At 46.2% G+C, this 21208-nt stretch overlaps 1 protein-coding gene across 1 annotated transcript in view; it reads right to left on the minus strand.

Annotated features, from left to right (window-relative positions):
• Window positions 1–279: 279 nt before the first annotated feature.
• LOC134368948 (G-protein coupled receptor 143-like) overlaps window positions 280–21208 on the minus strand; it is a 50633-nt gene continuing 29704 nt past the window's right edge. The window contains 2 exon segments of the mRNA XM_063085185.1: window positions 280–437; window positions 20439–20682. Coding sequence (XP_062941255.1) covers window positions 280–437; window positions 20439–20682 — 402 coding nt within the window.

Raw genomic sequence — 21208 nt, forward strand, 5'->3', positions numbered from 1 at the left:
GGCGTTCAGCCTCAATTACTTTATTATTTAACTTCTTTCCCGAGGACTCAGATCTTGCACGTACATTACGACCAGCCTCAGAGAAACTCTAGTAGCAACTAAGAGTCTAGAGAAGTGACTGGTCTAGAAGGGACGCTCCTGCACTCGCAGGTGCACATGCATGGACCGCTGCTCCTATCATCAAGAGGAGCCTCCGGAAGAAGCTCTCACGTGATGACAGTGAGGTCTGGAGGATGCGACAGCTTGGCAGCACGGGGATGGGAAGGTGAGAACATGATTCTAAAGAATGAAAAGTGCAGAGTCTGAGGAATGTGGGGGCCGGTCGCCTGTCAAGTCCCCTTCATAGGTCTCCACGTGTTTGGGGAGCCTCTGCTCCAAATCATTTGCATTGCGGGACCCACTTGTAGTATGGATTTCAATGGTGCTGGCATCAGAACCTGGCGAGAAAAAGAGAAGAGATTGTGATGGTGTCTGTGTCCGTTTCCGAAAATGGACAGAGCGGTAGCATTCGTGTTGTCTGCGAAAAAAAGAAGGAAAGCTATAGCATACGTTTCATCAACATTGTATGACATCATTACATGATGACATCATTGTATGATGTCATGACAAAGGATAAAACAAATCCCCCAGAATCATGTCAGGCAATTGGTAAGTGGGTGGTGTGTGGATGGATGCTGCAGGAAACCACAACTACTGACCCAGGAGGTTCTGGAGCCATGACACGTGCACTGTCTGACGGAGGAGCAATGGGCAGGTGCAGCTCCGGCAGGGGATGCAAACTCAGGCAGCAGCGCCATCACGCTTGCCTGCCTACCTGCGCTCAGTTCCAAGAGGTGCCCAGAGGGAGGGACCAGCACCCTCTGTAAGACTAAGCCCCCTCCCCATTGTCTTGTCATGGTTCATGCCACATGGTTTCAGCAAGCAGCTCCCCTATGCCAGCACCTACCTCAACCCATGGAAAACGTTTCCCTCTTTCAAAGCCCAATTGCATACACAATAGTACATGCCTGCTAAATCTCTCCCAAATTGGGCTTCTTGGTTCTGATCACAAACTGGGACCATGATATGTGATTATAAAGTGACCCACGATGGCGTTTGTAATACCTAAATGGATATATCCAAATATACTCAACGTTATTCGGCTTCAACTTCATGAAACATCTGAGGGGACACTTTTTCTCAGGCCTGGGTTTCAAGAGAATCTGTGCTTCCGTGCACACTTGTTATGTTTTCTTGTGGACAATTAAGAATCTTGGAACAGCTCACATTTTCTCCTTCCCTTCCCGTCTAGGGAGCTCAGAACCAAACTAACAGCCCATTTTAAATAAGCACATGGTGCTAATTCTACCTGGCTTTATTCTGATTTCATCGTGATTCTCCTTTGGGCCTCCTTATTAATCTATTTTCCCCTTTCCCCTGTCCTTTCTCCAGAACATGAGCTGGCTTACAAAAAGCAGTGCAACACCATGAGGAATAAAATATTGCATGCCAGTCGGTAGTGTGAAAGCACACATCACTCTCCTCAAATGAGTGATCCTGCAGGTCTGTTTAATCATTCCCACACAGCTTCCTTCAGAACCTGTGAGATCCTTTGCAACAAATGTCAGAATTATTCTCTCAGTCCACAAATATCCAGGAGTGCCTGCTCTCTGCCAGCCCATAGGCTGTGCACGGGGAATACACAGATGGAAGACACAAAGAAGGGTGGCCTTTTCACCGATGCAGGCGGGACAAATGACTGCCCTTCACAAGAGCTCCAAGTCCCTCCATCTCTGGGCCCTGCTGGCAGTGACAGCCTCCTCGTGCATCCCTCAGGCACACTGGCCTCCCTGTTTTCCACACTGCAAGCTTGGTCCTGCCACAGGACCTCTGCTCTTCCCTTTTTCTGCCTGTAGAGCTCTTCTCCAGATTTCCTCATGGCCCCTTCCTGCTCTTCATTCAGGTTCAATGTCAGCTCACCTTGGGGAGACTTCTGGGACACCCTAACTAAGTCCACTCTCTGACCCCACTCCCTGATTTGCTTTTCTTCATAGCACTGCTCACTATCTGGATCGAATATTATATTATTACTTCTGCTTTTTATTCTCTGTCTCTGTCACTAGAATGTCTCAGTGAGCAGGGAATTTGTCTGTCTTCATCACCCTAGTATCACTAATGTCTAAAACCACACCTGGCACATAGAAGGTGCTCAATAAGTGAGTTGAATGGACAAACACAGGTAAGTGCCCTGACATCCATTGGAGTTAGTGCTGTGCCCTGCAGCACTGAGTAAGACTAATGAGTACAAGGAAGGGCAGGAACAAGAGACACATGTAGAGTCCTAAAGGACACGTAAGGAAAAAACAAAAGAACATTAGCGTTACTTGGAAAAGAGAAGGTGGTAAATTGTGGCAATTGGAGAGGTGTGCTTGGAAAAGACTAGCAAAGTCTGAGCTACAGAAACAGGTGACAATATTACCAAGAAGGCAAGTATGACATTACTGTGTCCCCTGACATGCACATAGGCATTGTGGCCTGTGTGGCACTTCACAGACTTGATTCTAGCAGGGTCACCCACTGTTCATGAGAACATCCTGTGCTCATGGGAACTCGAGCAATTTCTGCGGTTCTTTTCCCTAAGACTCTGGACTGGGGTGTCACATGGTGGCTTGTGATCAAGCTCTGAGCTGAGGATACTCCCCCATGACCCCACACTTTGGGACATGCTCCGGGTCCTGTGGCTTTGAAGAGCTCCCGGTCCTTTCATGCTCCCCCTGGGGCTCCATGGAAAAGAAAGTTTATGCATAGCAACTTTCTTGAAGCAAATGCTGCTGGAACAGGGCTGCCTAAGCCCAGCCCTGCCTGTGCTGAGTTGGATGGGTGCTTTCCAGCAGGCCTGCTCTTAAAGGTCTCCTCAAAGAGAATATGCTGGCTGAGCAAGTCTCTGAGAAGATAATTCAACAAGGCTGTTGGGGAATGTTGACTAATTTCCTATGGGTGCAATGTCTATGACTATCTAAGGAACATCCCTGCAGGAAATGCAGGCTCCAGTAACATCATGGTGCTCAAGGGCCAACCCCTTCCTACTGGTCCCCTTGAATGAGCCATGCAAGTCCAGGCAGATTTTGGGGAGCCCCATGTAGAACTGAGACTTGAATGTATATTGGATATCTCCTGTGCCCTCATCTGCCTTTCTTGGATCCCTTGAAAATATTGAAGGCCTAGAACTGGAACCCTCAACCACTGGACACCGAGCATGAGCCACAGAAAACCTGACACCTGGGCGTCACTCCACTTCAAGGTGTTAAATATAATCTGGCCAGCTCAACAGAGCCCAAGGTCCTGGGGTATGTTTTCTTCTGCACTCTCCTAGCAGCTACAATTCATGTGGCTAGTGGGTGTTACTTTCAGGGAGAGATGAAGTGAGAACAGATTGCTGTGAGGGGAAAGCTGATTTCCCAGAACCCAAGCCCAAGACACTCCACCTAACACGGGCTGGTTGTGTGGAGGAGTGGGATAATGTTCAGTTCCTCAGCAGGGCCTCAGGGCACTACTTAGAGGATAGGCCACTGAAAAAAATCTTCACATGCACAGTGCTGGGTAAGGAGCCTACAAGTGAGACACAGGAAAATGATAGGAGATACAAGAGAAAAGGATTAGTGGGAGGCAAAAGGAATTGTGGAACACTCAAGGTAATGTGAGAATAACAAGGAATTTGGGGAGAGACAAAGATTTATGCTGAAAATGGACAGTTGTGTGGGGAAAAGAATTGTGGGAGAGGCAGGGAATTATGGGAGAAACAAATTTTGCGAGAGAACAAAAAACTGTGAAAAAGACAGGATTATGTTCAAGAATGTAGAGTTATAGAAATGACAGGAAATTGTGTAAAGAGGAGGGAATTTGGGGAGAGAATCAAATTTTGGATGAGAATTATGGTAGAGAAATTAGAAATGTAAGAGAAACCAAATTGTAGGGGAGACAGAATGTGGTTGAGAAGAGAATTATAAAACAAAACAGATTTGTGAGAAAGGAAGAGTGAATTGTGAGAGAAAGCAATGAATCGTGGGAAAGAAGAAATTGTGAGAGACATGGTACTGTGGGAAAAACAAGGAATTGTGGGTGAGAACAGAATTGTGGGAAAGATAGATTGTACGCAAAAACAAAGAACTGTGGGAGACACAAGGCATGGTGGGAAAGAATGATGAGAGAAACTGAGATGTGGGAATTGTGGGAATGAAGGGAAATTGTGGGAGAGAAGCAATTATGGCAGAGAAGAGTATAGTCAGGTGACAAAATTATAGGAGATAACAAAGAATTATAGGAAAAAAGATTTATGAGAAAAAGTGGAGAATGGGTAATTGTGGAAAAATCCCTGCAAACTGTGGGAAAGAGGAATTCTGACAGAAATATGGAATTGTGGGAGAAACTGGAAATTATGACAGAACAAATGGGAACTGCGGGAAACAAAGGTATTGTAGGGGAAACAAGAAATGGTGGGAGACACTTGTGGTCAAGATGGTGGAATAGACAGTCCCCAGCATCACCCTTTCCCACGATCAACCAATTTACAACTAGTAAAAAGGATTGACTGCCAGTCTGGGGCCACTAGAGTTCAGGGGAACAAGAGAGACCTACAGAGTTCATGAAGGCAGGAGAAGCCATGATGAGAGAAAGGACCGCTCTGACCATTTTGAGACCTGGCCATTTCAGGGCTGGTGAGCACACGAAACAAGATCTGGCAAAAGCCATAGCTGTGCCCTTCATATGAAGTTGTTTGGAGACTGTAGGGGAGAAGAGGGCCTTGGTGGTCCCCAGGCCAGCAAGACCACTAATGAGATTCCTGTGGACCCACACAGGAGCGAGGGGCCAAAGACAACTGAATAAAGGAGCCACTCAGAGGCTGGTGAGTCATCACATGGAACCAGGGCATGTCCCATCCCATGGGAAATGTTTGGAGTATGGGCAGTGTATGTGACAGGCCCACTGGGGGAACACTGGGGCACAGCATGGACAGCTGATCTGTCCCCCAATCAGCATAGGACCACTCAGTGTAGACTAGCCTGGAATATAGAACTGCAGGGGGTATAGTTCACTGAAAGACTCAGGCCCAGACCGGAGTTTCCACACAACCCAGGTGTACAAGACCTCACAAGACCCAGAAGTGCTTACAAGGTCAACAATTAAAACCTGAGCTGCACAAAAAGCCTTTGCCAGAGAATTGACAGCAAAGCAGCAATTTAGCTCAACCACAGGGCTCAAGAGCTGGTTTTCTTAGGAAGTCCTCCCATTTTATAAGTAAGCAAAGGACAACAAATCAGTTCCAGTGCTCAGAACAGCGAATAATCCAACACAGAACTGAAAGAGAAAACAAAAAACCCTTAGATCTGAGACAAAGTTTTGATATTAACCACTAAAGGCCTAACACCACCAAAGAACACCTATAAAACCTAGAAGGAGAGGAAGCCTCCCAGGCTCCCAAGCCAGGGTTAGGGGAAGGCCAAGAGCCTCAGCCATGGCCCCAGCTCAATGGCTGCATACAGCCCAGTAATGACCACCAGGCTGCTGTCAGAGGCACCCCAAGCTCCCAAGCCCATGCAGTGGGGGGCCAAGGGCCTTAGCCACACCCCCAACATCTGCACCCAGCCCAGTGATGACCACTTAGCCACCGCTGGAAATGCCCCAGGCGCCCAAGCAGGGTCGTGGGGGACCAAGGGCCTCAGCCACATCCCACTGACATCTGCAGCCAACCAACAATGACCACCGAGCCACCACCGGAAGCACCCCAGGCTCCCAAGCCAGGGCGGTAGGGGCCAAGAGCCTCAGCCATGTCCCCTGGATGTTCCCATGTAACCCAGCAACAACCACTCAGCAGCTGCCAGAAGCACCCCAGGCTCCTGAGCAGGGTTTGGGGGTGCTGGGGCCCCAGCCACGCCCCACAGCATCCGCATCCTGCCCAGCAATGAAAAAGACACAACTGGAAGTCCCCTGGGCTCCCCTGCTTGAATGAATGGGGTGCCATGGGCCTCAAACACACCCCTCCTCCTCCTTTCTCCTCCCACCTTATCCCCTCCCCTTCTCCCCTCCCTATAAATATAATATTTATTCTTTAATAATAATAAAATGTTTAAATAAATATATTTTAAAAAGTGGAATTGTAGGAAAAACAGAAAAGGCAAGACATTATGATAGAGACAGAACATTATGGAGAAAATGAATTGAGGGAGATACTAACAAGGCATTAAAGGCAAGACAGGAAATTGCAGTAGAGACAAAACCGTGGGAGATGAGGACATAGAATTGTAGCACAAAGGAATTATAGCAGAGACAGAATATAATAGAGCTCCAAGGATTAAAGTTGAAAACAGATTTGTAAGAGAATTAAATAAAGGAGAATAGTGGGGGAAACTGGAATTGTCAGAAACTGGAATTGACAGAATATAGTAGAGCTCCAAGGATTAAAGTTGAAAACAGATTTGTAAGAGAATTAAATAAAGGAGAATAGTGGGGGAAACTGGAATTGTCAGAAAGAGGAAATAGTAACAGAAATATAGAATTGTACGGAATAGTAACAGAAATATAGAATTGTGGGAGACAAGGCATAGTGGGAGAGGCAATTCAGGGATACAATAAAGGATTATAGAAAAGAGCAGATGTATGGGAAAGAGAAGGATTGTGGGAGAAACACAATTTTGGGAGTACAAAGGATTATGGGAGAGAAGAAAGACTTATGGAATATCCAAGGATTGTGGGTGAAACAAGGAATTGTGGGTAGGAACAGAGCTTTATGGGAGGGATCAAATGGTGGGAATGACAAGGATTGTGGGAGAAACAGGGAATGGTGGGAGACAGAAGGGTTGGGACGACAGGAATTGTGGGAGAGGCAGTGTTATGGGAAAGAACAGGAATTGTGGGAGAGGCAGGGAATTGTGAGACGTAAGTCATGATTGTGGAGAACACAGTGTTGCTAGACAAAGCCATCAGAGGGGACACAGAATGTGGGAGAGCACAGAGAATGGCAGATGAAAACATATTGGAGGAGAAAAAGAGAACAGTACGGGAAAACGGAATTGTCAGTGAGTGGAAATTGTAACAGAAATGTAGAATCGAGGGCAAAACGGATTTGTGGGAGACAGAGGATTCTGGGAAAACAACGGAGTCTGGGAGAGAAGAGAGACTTACGGGAGAGGCAAGGATCGTGGGAGAAAAGAGGAACCGTGGGAGAGAAGAGACTTATGGGCGAGAAAGAATTGTGGGGAAAAGGATTCTGGGAGGAACAGGAACAAAGAGGGACAAACGTTGCTGGGAAGAGAGGAATTGTGGGAGAAGCAGTGTGTTATGGGAAAGAACAGGAATTGTGGGACAGGCAGGGAATCGAGGGAAGGAAGCAATTGCAGAGAATGGAGAATGGCAGGTGAAATGGGATTGTGGGGGGGGGGGAGCGGGAATGGTAGAGAACAAAGGAGGAGAAAATGTGGATTTGTGTGGACGTCCCCCGAAGGGAGACTGGTGGGGGAAGTCAAGGAATTGAGGGAAAGAGGGAATTGTGAGAGAAATACAAACCCACTTCAGAAAGCTTTTGGCAGAATAGAGTTAAAATATAATTCTAACCTTCCCGTGAACTTTTTGACTCACCCCTCACAGTCGTGTGGGGGAAATGGAATTAGGAATGAGCGAGAGTTGTGGGACAGCAGAACACAGAAGAGACATGGAACTGTGGGAGAAACAAGCAGGTGTGGGAGCGACGCCACATGTGGGAAACATGGGGATGGTGAGAGAAATGGAACCGTGAAAGGAGAGACGCAGACCCCGATGGAAGACGGTGGGGTAGGAGTCGTGGGAGAGACACGGCGACGCCCCACACTTGCCTGCCAGGCTCCCTACTCTGCGGGGACCAGGCCTCCCGAGTGGGTGCAGGTCCCCAGTGTGCCATTCAAGCCTCGCCTGTGCCCACCCCAGCAAGGCCTCAGCCCCCGCCTCACCCCTGTGGGATGTCGTGCCCCCAGTGCCACCCAGGGCCCGCCCACGGGCTCCCTTCCCAGGGGGTCGGGGACACCCGAAGGGGCCGCGAGAAGTGAACTGTGGCTTCAGATGGCGCACAGAAGGCGATGCATTAAATCACTTATCTCATTGCCATGAACTGGGCTGGTCCTTCGAGCAAGCAGGAATATCTCTTTACTTAAACTTTCACTGGCCTTTCATTGGCCACCGGGTGACGTCCACCCTCCTGAGCAGAACCTGTAAAAACCCTTCATCGTGTGGTCCCAACCTGCCTCTCCAGCTTCCCACAAGCCCTCCACAACCTTCCACACTGTGGCCATTCGCAAACAAGACGCAGACTTCCTGCTCTACATCTCGACATAGCTGTGCTTCCCCTAGATTGTCTCTGTCCCACAACACCCAGCCTGCACATGGCCACCTCCAGAAACTCCCCCAGTACTCCAAAACCCAAGACAGTTCCTTTAACACTTCACAGATTTCTAAAAAATAAAAGATAGTATTGTCCTTACTTATCTGTGAGTTTGATACATTATACTTCTCAAGGACACACCCATCCTGGCTAAAATGGTGCTGGCCCTACAGCAGATGCTCAATGAATATTTAAGATCAAATTCAGTTAAGTTGTGCCAAGTGCCCAGTTAAGTGTGAAAGAACACACCAGATATTTCATAAGGCTCAGAGTGAGCCCCTTGGTCTTGGAATGAAACCTACAGAAGCAGAATGTTAAGGGCACGATGAGCAAGTCAAGCTTCATCTGGGCAGTTTACATACGAGAAGCCTACCCACAGCTAAGTTTCCTCTGTATCTGCTTAGGTACCAATGATCAGGTTTAGTCAAAAGGAAAAGAGTTCTAGTAAGAGGTTGACCTTGACTTTATGCACGGAAGTAGCATCATACACACATTTAACTTACTCAAATCCAGTTCTATTTAGCAAAGGGTCAGGTAGGTAGTGGAGGGGAGGAGAGGTGAGAATTTCCATAGTCCCAGGGATCCTGCTGCCTGGCTTCTCCACACGGTTAGCCTGTGCCCACAGGCAGGGAGGAAAGCAAACTTCTAACATTTCTGCAAGTTGGTAAAGCCCCTGGCAAGAAAATTGGAATGACATTTGAGTTTCCCCCACTATTGACAGGCAAGTGGCCCCAGAGACATACTGACCAGGGAATTTAGAAGGAATCCTAAAACTGTCACCAGATAATACAATGGTGTTGACAGCCAAAACTCAGAAGTGGATGTACTTATAAATGTGCTGAAGTGTCCTAAGCAGCAAAACATCTAAATTATTTAATTTACAAACAAAATCCCTCTTAATTCTTTTTAGATTGATGTATGCAAATTCCTGCAATGGGTTACCGTACAAAATGGTGATGACTGTATATTATGGACGATCTTAAAATATTCCAAGAGGGGTTAGATGAAAACTGAACGCCCTGACTGCCACCCCAGTAGCATCTCCACTTTAAACTTTTGCAGAAATTGTTTGTTGTTAACACTACAAACTTACTCTGGCTTAAAAAAAAAAAAAAAAAAAAAAATCTCCCCAAAGCTTTACTCAACACATGTTAGCTAAAAACACATCACTATGGGCTCTAAACTGGTAGCTGGCATTTTTAAAGAAATTCTTTCCACAATCAGAAATACTAATTGTACTGATTTTCTCAAAAGGCTTTCCTTACGTGCTTTGTTTTTCCTCCAAGGAGTTCTCAAACTGGTATTTCTCTGGATTATTCAATTCTTACAAAAGAATAACTTAAAGATTTTAAAATATTTTTTCTTCAATTGTAAACTGCAATATCCTGGAGGGAAAGTTTACATATGTCTAGTACCTACACCCAACACACTTCCTAATACAGGACCTGGTGGAGTTTTGAGTGGTTATCAGTAGTTATTAAAAGAACAAACAATGGGTATATCCGTACAATTGAATATTATTCAGCCATAAAAAGAATGAAGTTCTGCTACAACATGGCTGAATTTGGAAAATGCAATTCTAAGTAAAAAAAGCCAGACAGAAAAGAACAGATACATTATGCCACATATATGATACGTCCGGAATAGGCACATCCATAGGGACAGAAAATAGGTTAGGGGTCAGCAGGGACTGGGGGTTGAGAGGAACAGGGCTTGTCTGCTAAAGAGTGCAGGTTTCTTTTTGGAGTTAAGAAAATGTTCTGGATTTAGATAGTAGACATGGTTGCACAGCCTTGTGATAGACTTAAAGCCACTAAAGTGTGCATTCCAAAAGGGTGAATTTTATGGTATGTGGATTATATCTCAACTTTTTAAAAAAGCAAAGGAAGGAGGAATGAGCAGCCTGTGATTAGAACCCATATACCTTAGTTGTTCTCTGCAGCTGAAAAACCAGAGATCCCTAACTTCCCATAAAGAAGGGAAAATGCCACTGTGGAACATCCCACTTCACCAGGTAGCAGTGTCACTATCTAAACTCAGTCTTTTAAGATGTTTACTTCTTCTGTTATTTTCCAAAATATAGACTGACTAAACAAATGGTGTTCAAGTTTCAAAGACAAACTGACCACATTGCTGTGAACTGTTGTTACAAGATGTCAACCCTTGTCAAGTGCTTTCAATAAGCAGGAGGTAAGCAGAGAACAGTAGCCTCAGTGCAGAGCAGCTGTGGGGAAAGGCTGCCCTGTTGGCTTTTCTGCTGGATCTCTATTTGCTATTTCTAAAACTTTGTGTGAAAACCTCCAACTTTTGACCACCAGTCCAATGCAACAGTTTTCAAAACAAAGAAATGATTTTGTTTCGTGGTGACTGGGGTGGGGTGCAGCAGACGAACTGGGATGGTTTTTATTATTATTTTTAGTGTTTTGGTTGAATGTCAAAGATTGGGTTGGCCAGTTTAAATCACCAGGATGGGAATAAAAACAAATTTGGTTTATTCCCCAGGTGGTTTCAATAACTCTACATGCTAACAGCAATTCCAGTTGGTGAGTCCCTGACCCTTGATGAACTATTTGTACCAGATGGAAAGTTCATAAACACATGGTCTCTGTCTTTTAGCTTTGGCCAAAACTACTTCTCTGTTTCCCTTTGAGGCTCCCAATTACAACCAGACAGTCCTGTCTCATGGAATCAACCCATCAATTTCTCATCATATTTTTGGGCCTTCAGAATAAACCAACCTTTTATCATCTAAAAATGAAACCTCCCTTCAGCATATTTGGATAATAGAAATGGAAAAGAAAATAGAATTATTTTAGCCATTACCAAACATACTCTTGCGCATTTTTCCTGCTCCAAAGTGTGTGTGTGTGTGTGTGTGCGTGCACAATTTATTACTGATGGAATTTGGATGTGACCGGCACCATGTTACACACACTCAACACAAAATGGCCACCAGCCTTTCCCTTATGAGAAACCTCGTGGTTTCTGAGAAACAGAAACTCCTCCACACCAGCACCAAACCTCTCCCTGATTACATCAGCCTTCCCTACAACCTATGTAAGCCCTCCCACTCTGATGCCAGTTGCTGCTCTCCATTTTGAGTGCAGCCCGGCAGATTCTTTTCCTTTAATAAAGCTTGATTGGTACCCGGTGTTTTGGCTCACATTCATCTTGGTGCTGAAACCCAGGGGGTCCATGCTGTGACCTTTGGATGATCCCCTCTCTTGGGTTGATTGCCCCCCACCGGCCACCCTTCCTGGACCTGCTGAACCAGGTACCTCAGGGACTCTCTCCCTTTGCTGTTTCAGACCAACACATCCACCATCGGCCTCAATTCAGGGTGGGTCAGGGGGTCTGTCCTATTTCTACGGGTTCCCCTGACTACTTTCTATGACTACTGTCTACTTACCAAAGACCAGGCTACTTCCTGAAGACCAGGCACCTGGCAGAGGGAACCCCTCTCATGCCCCCCAGCTATTGGAAGATGCTCCTCTAGCTGGTCAGTGGCTTCTCTCTGGAAAAGGAGGTGTGCACCAATGACAATGCTCCTTGGTGTTCCCCTTCTTCAACTGGGACTGATCACCTCCTTTCTCACCCGCTAAATGGGATCCTCACAATCCAGATCTCCATGCTCTATACCCTTGGGCTGTCTCCTGGCCAATTTAAACTGAAACGTCTCATTTTCTACAACCCCTTGACCTCTAGGGAGACATTAAACCTAAACATCTCATTTTCTCCATGCTCTACGCCTCTGGGCTGTCTCCTGGCCAACCTCTTGGCCTCCAGGAGATATTAAGGCAAATGCCTCATTTTCTACTGTAATCAGGTTTGGCCTAAATACAAACTAGACAATAGATCCCAGTGGCCAGAAAATGGCACTTTCAAATTGGATCCTCTCAGAGACTGAGACAACATTTGTCACCAAAATGGCAAAGCCAGAGAGATTCCTTATGTTCAAGCCTTCTTCTATATCCGATCTCATCCTTCTCTCTGTCAAAACTATTCTACATCTCAAATTCTCCTAACTCATGTCCGACCTCCCCTTCTGGACTCAGATCAATCCTTTGATCCATCACACCGCTCTGCTCCCCAACCACCTCCTTATGCTCCAGATCCTCCACCAGCCCCTTCACCTTTTCCCTCTCTTTGTCCTCAGCCACTCAACCCCTCTCCTTTTCCCCTTCATCAGGTGACAACCCCACCTGAGCTCCAGCTCCTTTATATCCCCTCCATGAAGTGGCAGGGACAAAGGGAATTGTCTGGGTCCATATTCCCTTTTCTCTTTTTGATCTCTCCCAAATCAAAAAACGACTGGGATTTTTCCATTCCAACCTGGACACATATCTTAAGGAATTCAGATATCTCACTCAGTCTTACAATCTCACCTGGCAGCATAATGTTTTCATGATTCTAACTTCCACCTTGTCCTGTGAGGATAGGGAGCAGGTCTGGATAATGGCCCTGTGGGAGCCACTGCCGTCCCTCACATGGACCCAAATTGAGACTACTGGTCCAGCCATGGTGACTAGGATCTCCGGGATAATATGATCACACACATGATTTATGGCCTCCAAAACGCTACTCACAAGTCAGTCAATTATGACATGCTTAGAGAAATCACACAGCGATCCACCAAAAATCCCAGCTAGTTCCTAACCCGCCTCTCTGATGCTTTACATAAATACACATGCATAGACCCAAACTCCCTTGCAGGCATGGTCTTCTTACACTCTCATTTTATTACCCAACAAGACCTCTTCAATGCACCTTTCAAGGTTTTTAACAATAGAGAGGAGGAGGAGAAGAAGGATTGATACAAAAGAGATCAGGCCAAATATTAGCTCCTGGCTAATACTATCCAGAGATCACACACTCCAAAGCTGGTTGCCTCTACGGGCACATCACTTGGGAACTGCTTCAAATGCAGTCAACTGGGCCACTGAGTACTGCCATATCCTAACCCCAGACCCCCTCCCAGGCCCTGTCTGCACTGCAAAGAGCCAGGTCACTGGAGGGTTGACCGTTCCACTCATGAGAGAGGGAATGGCCCAGTCCCCAACTAACCCTTTGGCTTCATGGCCATCCTGACCAGAACTGCTTGGATTTGCCCAGGAGGAGGACTGAGATGCCCAGGGCCTGAGGCCCCGAAGGAGATCACACATTTGAGCCCAGGGTAACTCGCTTCGTAGCAGGTAAGCCAATCTCTTTTGTCATCCATACAGGGGCCACTTACTCTATCCTTCCTTAATATGCAGGACCAACAACCCATCCTCTATCACAATAGTAGGGGTCATGGGATCAGAATAACACCCGTGGATCACTCAACACATTTCCTGCACCCTACATCACACCCAATTCACACATACATTTTTAATAATGCCTCAATGCCCAACCCCCTTACTGGGACAGGACATCCTTTCCAAATTCAAAGCTACTCTTACCCTAAACACTTTAACTCCAGCTACAATACTCCTGTTACAGGCTGCCCCAGACCTGGTACCTGAGGCTTCCAACCTCCCCTTCCACTTGGACAAGATTAATCCTGTAATATGGGACACTTCTTCTCCCTCCATTGCTATGCACCATTCCCCTATACTCGTTAAATTGCAGAATGCTTCTTTGTTCCCTAATGTCCCACAATACCCCATCACTAACAAACACCTAATAGGCTTAAAACCCATCATACACAAACTCCTTTCTTCTCATCTCTTACAGCCTACCTACTCGGCTTTTAATACACCCACCCTTCTGGTTATAAAGCCTAATGGCTCATACCATTTAGTTCAAGACCTCAGGGCCTTTAATGTGGCCATTTTGCCCATCACTCCAATTGTTCCTAACCCCTATACTCTTCTATCCATAAATCCCAACAACACATTTCTTCTCTGTACTTGACCTCAAAGATGCCTTTTTTTCTATCCCCTTAAACCCCTCCTGTCAAAACCTGTTTGCCTTCACTTGGACTGACCCTGATACACATCGTTCCCAACAACTCACCTGGACAGTACTGCCTCAGGGGTTTCGGGGTAGTCCCCACTTCTTCAGCCAGGCCTTAGCTCAAGACTTATCTGAACTTCCTCCAACCTCTAGCACTTTAATACAATATGTGGATGACCTCCTCCTTTGTAGCCACTCCTATGAGGGTTCACAGTCCCACACTGTTGCTCTCCTTAATTTCCTGGCTTCCAGGGGATATTGAGTGTCCCCCAGCAAGGCCCAAATTTCTTCTCCTTCAGTCACCTATTTGGGAGTCCACCTCACTCCAACACCAGAGAAATAATGATGGATTTCAAGAGTTTAATTTCTGAAGTCCCTACTCCTACCACAAAAGGTGAAATCCTTTCTTTCTTGGGGCTTGTCGGGTATCTTCGACCATGGATTCCTAACTCTGGCGTGCTAGCAAAGCCACTTAATGAGGCAGCCAGAGGAAATCCTGCCATTCCCTTAGATCCCACAAAGCCCATTCATTCTCCCTTCCAGTGATTAAAAGCCGCTCTCCTTGCAACCCCAGCTCTATCCCTCCCAAACCTATCTCATCCTTTTATCCTGTACATCACTGAAACCCAAGGATTGGTGGTTGGGGTTTTAGGACAAGAGGCAAGAGATATCTCCTCCCCTGTTGCATACCTTTCCAAACAATTGGACACCACAGCTCGAGGATGGGCTCCCTGTTTACGGGCCTTGGTGGCAGCCGCCCTTTTAGCACAAGATAGCTCTAAACTAACTTTTGGACAACAAACAGTCATTTGTTCCCCCCATCATCTTGAAGACCATCTCAGCCATGAGAACATGTTGACTCTCTCCCCTTCCTGCCTACAACTTATCCACCTTACCTGCACTGAAAATTCCCAGTTCTCCGTTAAACCTTCCCCTCCCTTAAATCCAGCCACTCTCATCCTAAAACACTCATGACCCTTGGAACATAATTACATGGAGGCTTTGGACTCTTTCTCAATCCCTTTCCACACACCTCCCCGCATCCCATTACACAGCCCCAACATACATCGTTCACAGAATGGAGTGTCACCTCCACCCCCACCCCCTGGGTGGGTTATGCCATAGTAAATCTAACACAAACTATTGAGGCTGCCCCCTCTCCCACTAACACCAATTCCCAACAGGCAGAGCTCATTGCCCTCACCAGCACTCTCACTCTGGCAAGTAACAAACAAGTCAATATATACACTGATTTTAAGTGTGCTCACCACATCCTACACTCCTGCATGGCCATATGGAAGGAGAGAGGATACATGACCAATCAAGAAGGGCCCATAAAAAACAGACATCTTATCAAGATACTTCTTGAGGCTGCACAACTCCCAAACGAGGTTGGGTTATACACTGCAGAGGACACCAAACGTCCAATGACCCCATAGCCCAGAGAAACAAACTGGCAGATCTAACTGCAAAACAGGCTGCTCAATCACCAGGCCCCCACTCTTCCTCTCCTGCTCAGTCCTTCTCATGGTCCCTATGCCCTTATCCCAATACAAACCCCAAGAAATACAACACTTTCAACAGTTGGGGGCACACAGGAAGGACAACTGGTATACTGTCTCTGATCACTATGTCCTCCCTACCACACAAACTGAGCAAATCCTTTTAGATTTCCATAATTCAGTTCATATAGGCTATGAAGCCCTACAACACATTCTTCAGCCCTTAAATGACTCTCCCCACATGGCCAGGTTACTTAAACAAATCACTCAAAATTGTCCTTTGTGTACTCGTTGCTCTAATCAAGGCGGCCTCCAAGTTCGGTCCTTTCCCCACTTACCAGGCCAGAGGATACACTCCTGGCCAGGACTGACAAATTCACTTTACTCACATACCTCCTCACAAAAGGACATACTATCTTCTAACCTTAGTAGATACCTTTTCAGGTTGGGTTGAGGCTTTTCACTGCACTTCAGAGGATGCTACAGCAGTAATGCATGCTCTCACCTCAGGACTCATCCCTCATTTTGGCTTGCCCAGCAGCCTCCTGTCTGATAACGGCCCAGCATTCATTTCCCAGATTACACAACTCACAGTACAGGCCTTACATATTAAATGGGACTTACGTATACCATATTGGCCTTGGTCATCAGGCAAAGTAGAAAAAGCCAATCACGTCATAAAAACACACCTCACCAAGCTGTCCATGGAACTTCACCTCCCTTAGACACAACTTCTCCCTTTAGTACTCACTCGCTTGCAAGCTGACCTCCCCAAACCCACTGGCCTCAGCCCTTCAAACTTATGTATGGCAGACCCTTCACCCTCACCCCTCTCCCTTCCAGCTCATTGCCTTTAGGCCAGTATCTCCCTACTCATTAGGGATCTTCTTCAGGAACAGGCCAACCTTCTATTACCTCATCCTTTCCCCACCACCCCCTCAGACTTTAAACTGAGCCTGGGACAGCAAGTGTATATTCAAACCCGAATCCCAAAGCCTCTCTCGCCATGTTGGGAAGGGCCTTGTACAGGACTTCTCACCACCCCCATGGCAGTAAAAGTACTAGGAAAGGCCCCTTGGTATCACTTATCCTTGGTAAAACTAGCACCTGAGACTTTACACAAAGAATCTGTTCACACCAAGCCAGAGGGGTCCCTCTGCTCAACCCCCAACCCAACATCTCCTTACACTTCATCCATTTTAGGACCCACAAAATTGAAAATCTCCAGGACCTCCACTCTTCCCCCAATCCCAGAAGAAGGATGATCTTTCCCCTGGTGATTGTCCTTTCACTCTTGCTGGCCTGCTTCATGTCCTTCACACAGGAGCTGCTCCAAGACTGGTCCCGACCCACCACCTCCAGTGTTGAAGATGCTCTTGAGTGGGTAACTGAGTTAGCCTGGCAGGGCGCCTTCTGTGATTACAGCCCCAACAAGGTTACCCTCTACTCTTTTTTCCTACTATGCACCCTCTCAATGTCTCAGCCACTGAACGCTTGCCTTTTCTCTTCCTCTTGCTTCTTTTCCTAACAGAGACATGTGCCACAACCTGTTCACAATGTATAACCAAGGTCTTGGTGGGCGGAAGGACACTTTCCAACTTCCTGGGTCAGCTACCCAGAATCTTCAGGGGAACCCTACAGGACACTTTCACATCCCTGACATACGTTTCCACAACATGCTATGACCAGACAATAGCCAATCATGTTCTTATGGGGTTAAAAACTACTGGATAGCTCTTTCCAAAGGGGATTCTGCTGGAGTCCAGTGCCCACCCAACAAAACATTTCTGCTTCACCTAAATCACTCACTGAGGCTATAGCAATGGGGGAGGACTTCAGGACAAAACACATCAGACCCCTGACCATTATGGGACTTATCTTCCTTCTTGGTCCCTGGCTCTTTTGGCATTTCTCTAATTTCTTACAGGAACATATGCAGGCATTCACCAACCAAAAGGTCGCTGAATTGTTCCTGGGAGGAGGATATCAGCCCCTGAGAACTGTTGACCCTTCACCAGAATACAGCCTCCCCCCATGAAACCAATACTCCACCACCTAATTGTTTTATTTATTTCCTATCTTTGCACATCTCCAGCAGGAAGCAGCTTCAGAAGAATGAGACCTTCACCCCTTTTCCCTTCTCTCTCTACTTAAAAGGCAAGAATGATGGATCTTGGATGTGACTGGCACCGTCTTGGACGTGACTAGTGCCATTTTTCACACACTCAGCACAAAATGGCCACCAGCTTTTCCCTTACAAGAAACCTTGTGGTTTCTGAGAAATAGAAACCAGCACCAAACCCCTCCACACCAGCACCAAACCCCTCCCTGATTACATCAGCCTTCCTTACAACCTATGTAAGCCCTCCCACCCTGACTCTGGTTGCTGCTCTCCATTTTGAGTGCACCCTGGCAGATTCTTTTCCTTTGCTAAAGCTTGGTCGGTACCTGGCATTTCGGCTCAGTTTCTTTCCATTACCAGCGCAGATAACATGTTGGGGAAAGCAAAGTTTTGGACCAAGCCTCTGAAAAGGCTAATCATTCTGAGACATGATTTGGTCTGTACTGGGGCCACTGTGCCTCCCCAAGGGACATTTGTCATTGTCTAGAAACAGTTTTGGAAACTGCATCTAGTGGGTAGAGGCCTGTGAAGTATGCATAAAGCAAATATACTTCACAGGGCCTGGTTTTCCAAAGCCTTGTAGTTTCAAATATTGACCTTACAAAAATCGGGAAATTTTCCCCAGGCTATTGAGTCTCTGTTGTAAGATAAAGAGTTGTAACACAGCAAGGTTGCTGGCTCAAAGACAGACAAGTGACTGATTGATATGTAAAGTTACTGGGAAGCAGCTGTAAAAAGAGAACATTTGCTAAGATCAAGCTTTTGTTGGTGGATCACTTAATTGTCTAATGGAATGTCATCTGACTTCTTTTTACTGAAAGTTACCAGCCTATATTGTCACACTATAACCCCACCTATGTCTCTTGCTGTAACTTCCTGGGCTGAAGAATAAATACAAGAAGGGAACCCCAATTCATGGTTAATTTCCCAAATGAAAGGAATGCTTCTCTCTTGAGGGTTCTGGGAATAAACCACTTTGGGGCTTCTCACTGCTCAGAAGAGATGGGCTTTGAGTAATCCTTTGTGGCTCCATCACATGGGGGAAGAGAGGTGACAAATCCATGGGGTCAAAGCAACAGAGGCCAAGAAGCTGCTAAACATTCTACACTGCATGGGACAATTCTCAGAACAAAGAATGACCTGGTGCTAAGTTCTAATAGTGCCAAAGCTGAGAAACCCTGCTCTGAAGGAAGAAACAGTAGGTGGTTAAGGAGTTTACAGAGAACTAAGTTCCATTTCAATCCAGTCCCAATGACCAACTGAGAATAAGCAAAGCAGCATTTATGTCCCTGAATGTTTTTAAAAATCTAATTCTCTCAGTTCTCTCTCCCTCCTTCTTAGACATCCAGTAGGCTACTATATAATTATAGCTACAAAATACTTCCTCTTAAAAGATCAATTTCCTTGTACATTAAAATCATTAAGACTCCACAAATGTCAAAGTGGTGATTTTCAAACTTTTTTTCCTCTCCAAAAGGTAGTTTCTTGCTAAAGCAAAACCTTACTAGAAACCTTAAGACAAAGAGAGATGAGGAGAATATTAGCAAAAATTTATTTCATAAGTTGCAATTTGAATTTAATTAATGTTGTTATCAATTAGAACTATAAGGACATTTTACTCAACATGAAATTCTGAAACCAAAAACTGAGGCAAGCATTATGATCTTCTATCAACTTGAACATCTAACTTTTTCAGTGGTTTGATTTGATTGCACCATATCAAGAAAATCTAGTTTTAAATGGCTAAGGAGCTGAAAATGTAATGGCTTTTAAGCAGTCCAGCTTGCCATCTCAGGACAGTCTTCACTTAAAGAGGGTAGGAGAACATTATTCTGAGCTCCACATACAAATGAGCTAACTGGTGTCAAGGTAATGAGTTGATGGGTTACTGTTTGGTAGCCAACACATTTGAGCATGCATAATTGTGATCACAGATTTTCACATGAATTTTGGAATGGTATTTGAATCACTTATTAGATGCCTGAAGCACCACGTTAGGGTTCCACAGAGCACGATGGGAAGACCACAGCGCTAGTCCCCACATGGAAAGAGTAGATTAGGAGAGCCAGCACCGGCTGATTGCCTTTCATGTTAAATGAACTTAAATGAGCTGGACAAATGAAACTGCACCTGTAATCTAAAGAGGTCATGTCATAATATGCATTGCCTCATAGCCAATGTTAGTAAGGGATTTAAAGTGACAAATTATCACATATTCAAAAATGCCATCCAGCCCAAGAGGACCAGTTATAATCAATACAAGGCTACAGTGCTTAGTAACTAAATGAAAGGCACCATTAAAATATTAAAAGGAGAGGTGGATGATGAAACGTAAGAGTAGAGTCAATGTCAGCTATTGTAACTTTCCGTTTGTGCCCTGAAGTTGGCTGTAGACATCATGGACATCCTCCAGTTTCCTCTTCTTTGATAAAGGATTTCCAAGCCCCAGAGCTCCCCAGCCTACCTTCCCTGGCCTACAGCAGGGCTTTACCTTCAGACAGCATGCTCAGGGCTTCGTCAGAAATGTGTCCACTGACACGTGCCATCTTCCTGGAAGTGGTGTTTTCACTGGGCACACAGGAGCCCCCTGGGGACGGGTAAGTTCCCTCAGCGACAGAGGTTGTCATAGATTCCCACTGGATCTCCTTCCGGGGAGCCTGAAAATCCAGGCTGCATCCTGTCCAGCCATAGAAGGCCAGAGATAAGAGGAATCCTTGGGCTGGATTCAGTATCCCCTGGGAGAGAGGGAGGCAAGAAGACACATGGCACTCAGCGCAGTACAGCGGGAATTAGAGCATTCTGTCCTCAAAGTGCTAAACTCTGCCCAGGATGCCTACTGGGCGGCCCTCACTGAGGAGTGACCTCTTAGTTAGTTGGTTTGGCGCAAGGTAAAGATTGGCCCTAGTAGGTGCTGTACCCAAAGCGTGCCTGAAAATAGGGGTGGAGGAGCTGGCTGGTTGGTCCATTGGTTAGAGCATGGTGCTGATAACATAAAGGTCCAGGGTTTGATCCCTGTACCGGCCAGCTGCCAGGAAAAAAAGGGGGGGGGAGGGGGAAAGTGGAGGGGAGGGAAGAGAGGAAGGAGGGGAGAAAAAGGGAGAGAGGAAGCAGAGAAAAGGAGAAAGGGGCAGGGCCGGCCTGTGGCTCACTCGGGAGAGTGCGGTGCTGATAACACCAAGGCCATGGGTTCGGATCCCATATAGGGATGGCCGGTTAGCTGACTGGCTGAGCGTGCTGCTGACAACACCATGCCAAGGGTTG

The sequence above is a fragment of the Cynocephalus volans genome, chromosome Y, assembly GCF_027409185.1.
Source record: "Cynocephalus volans isolate mCynVol1 chromosome Y, mCynVol1.pri, whole genome shotgun sequence".
Lineage (NCBI taxonomy): Eukaryota > Metazoa > Chordata > Mammalia > Dermoptera > Cynocephalidae > Cynocephalus > Cynocephalus volans.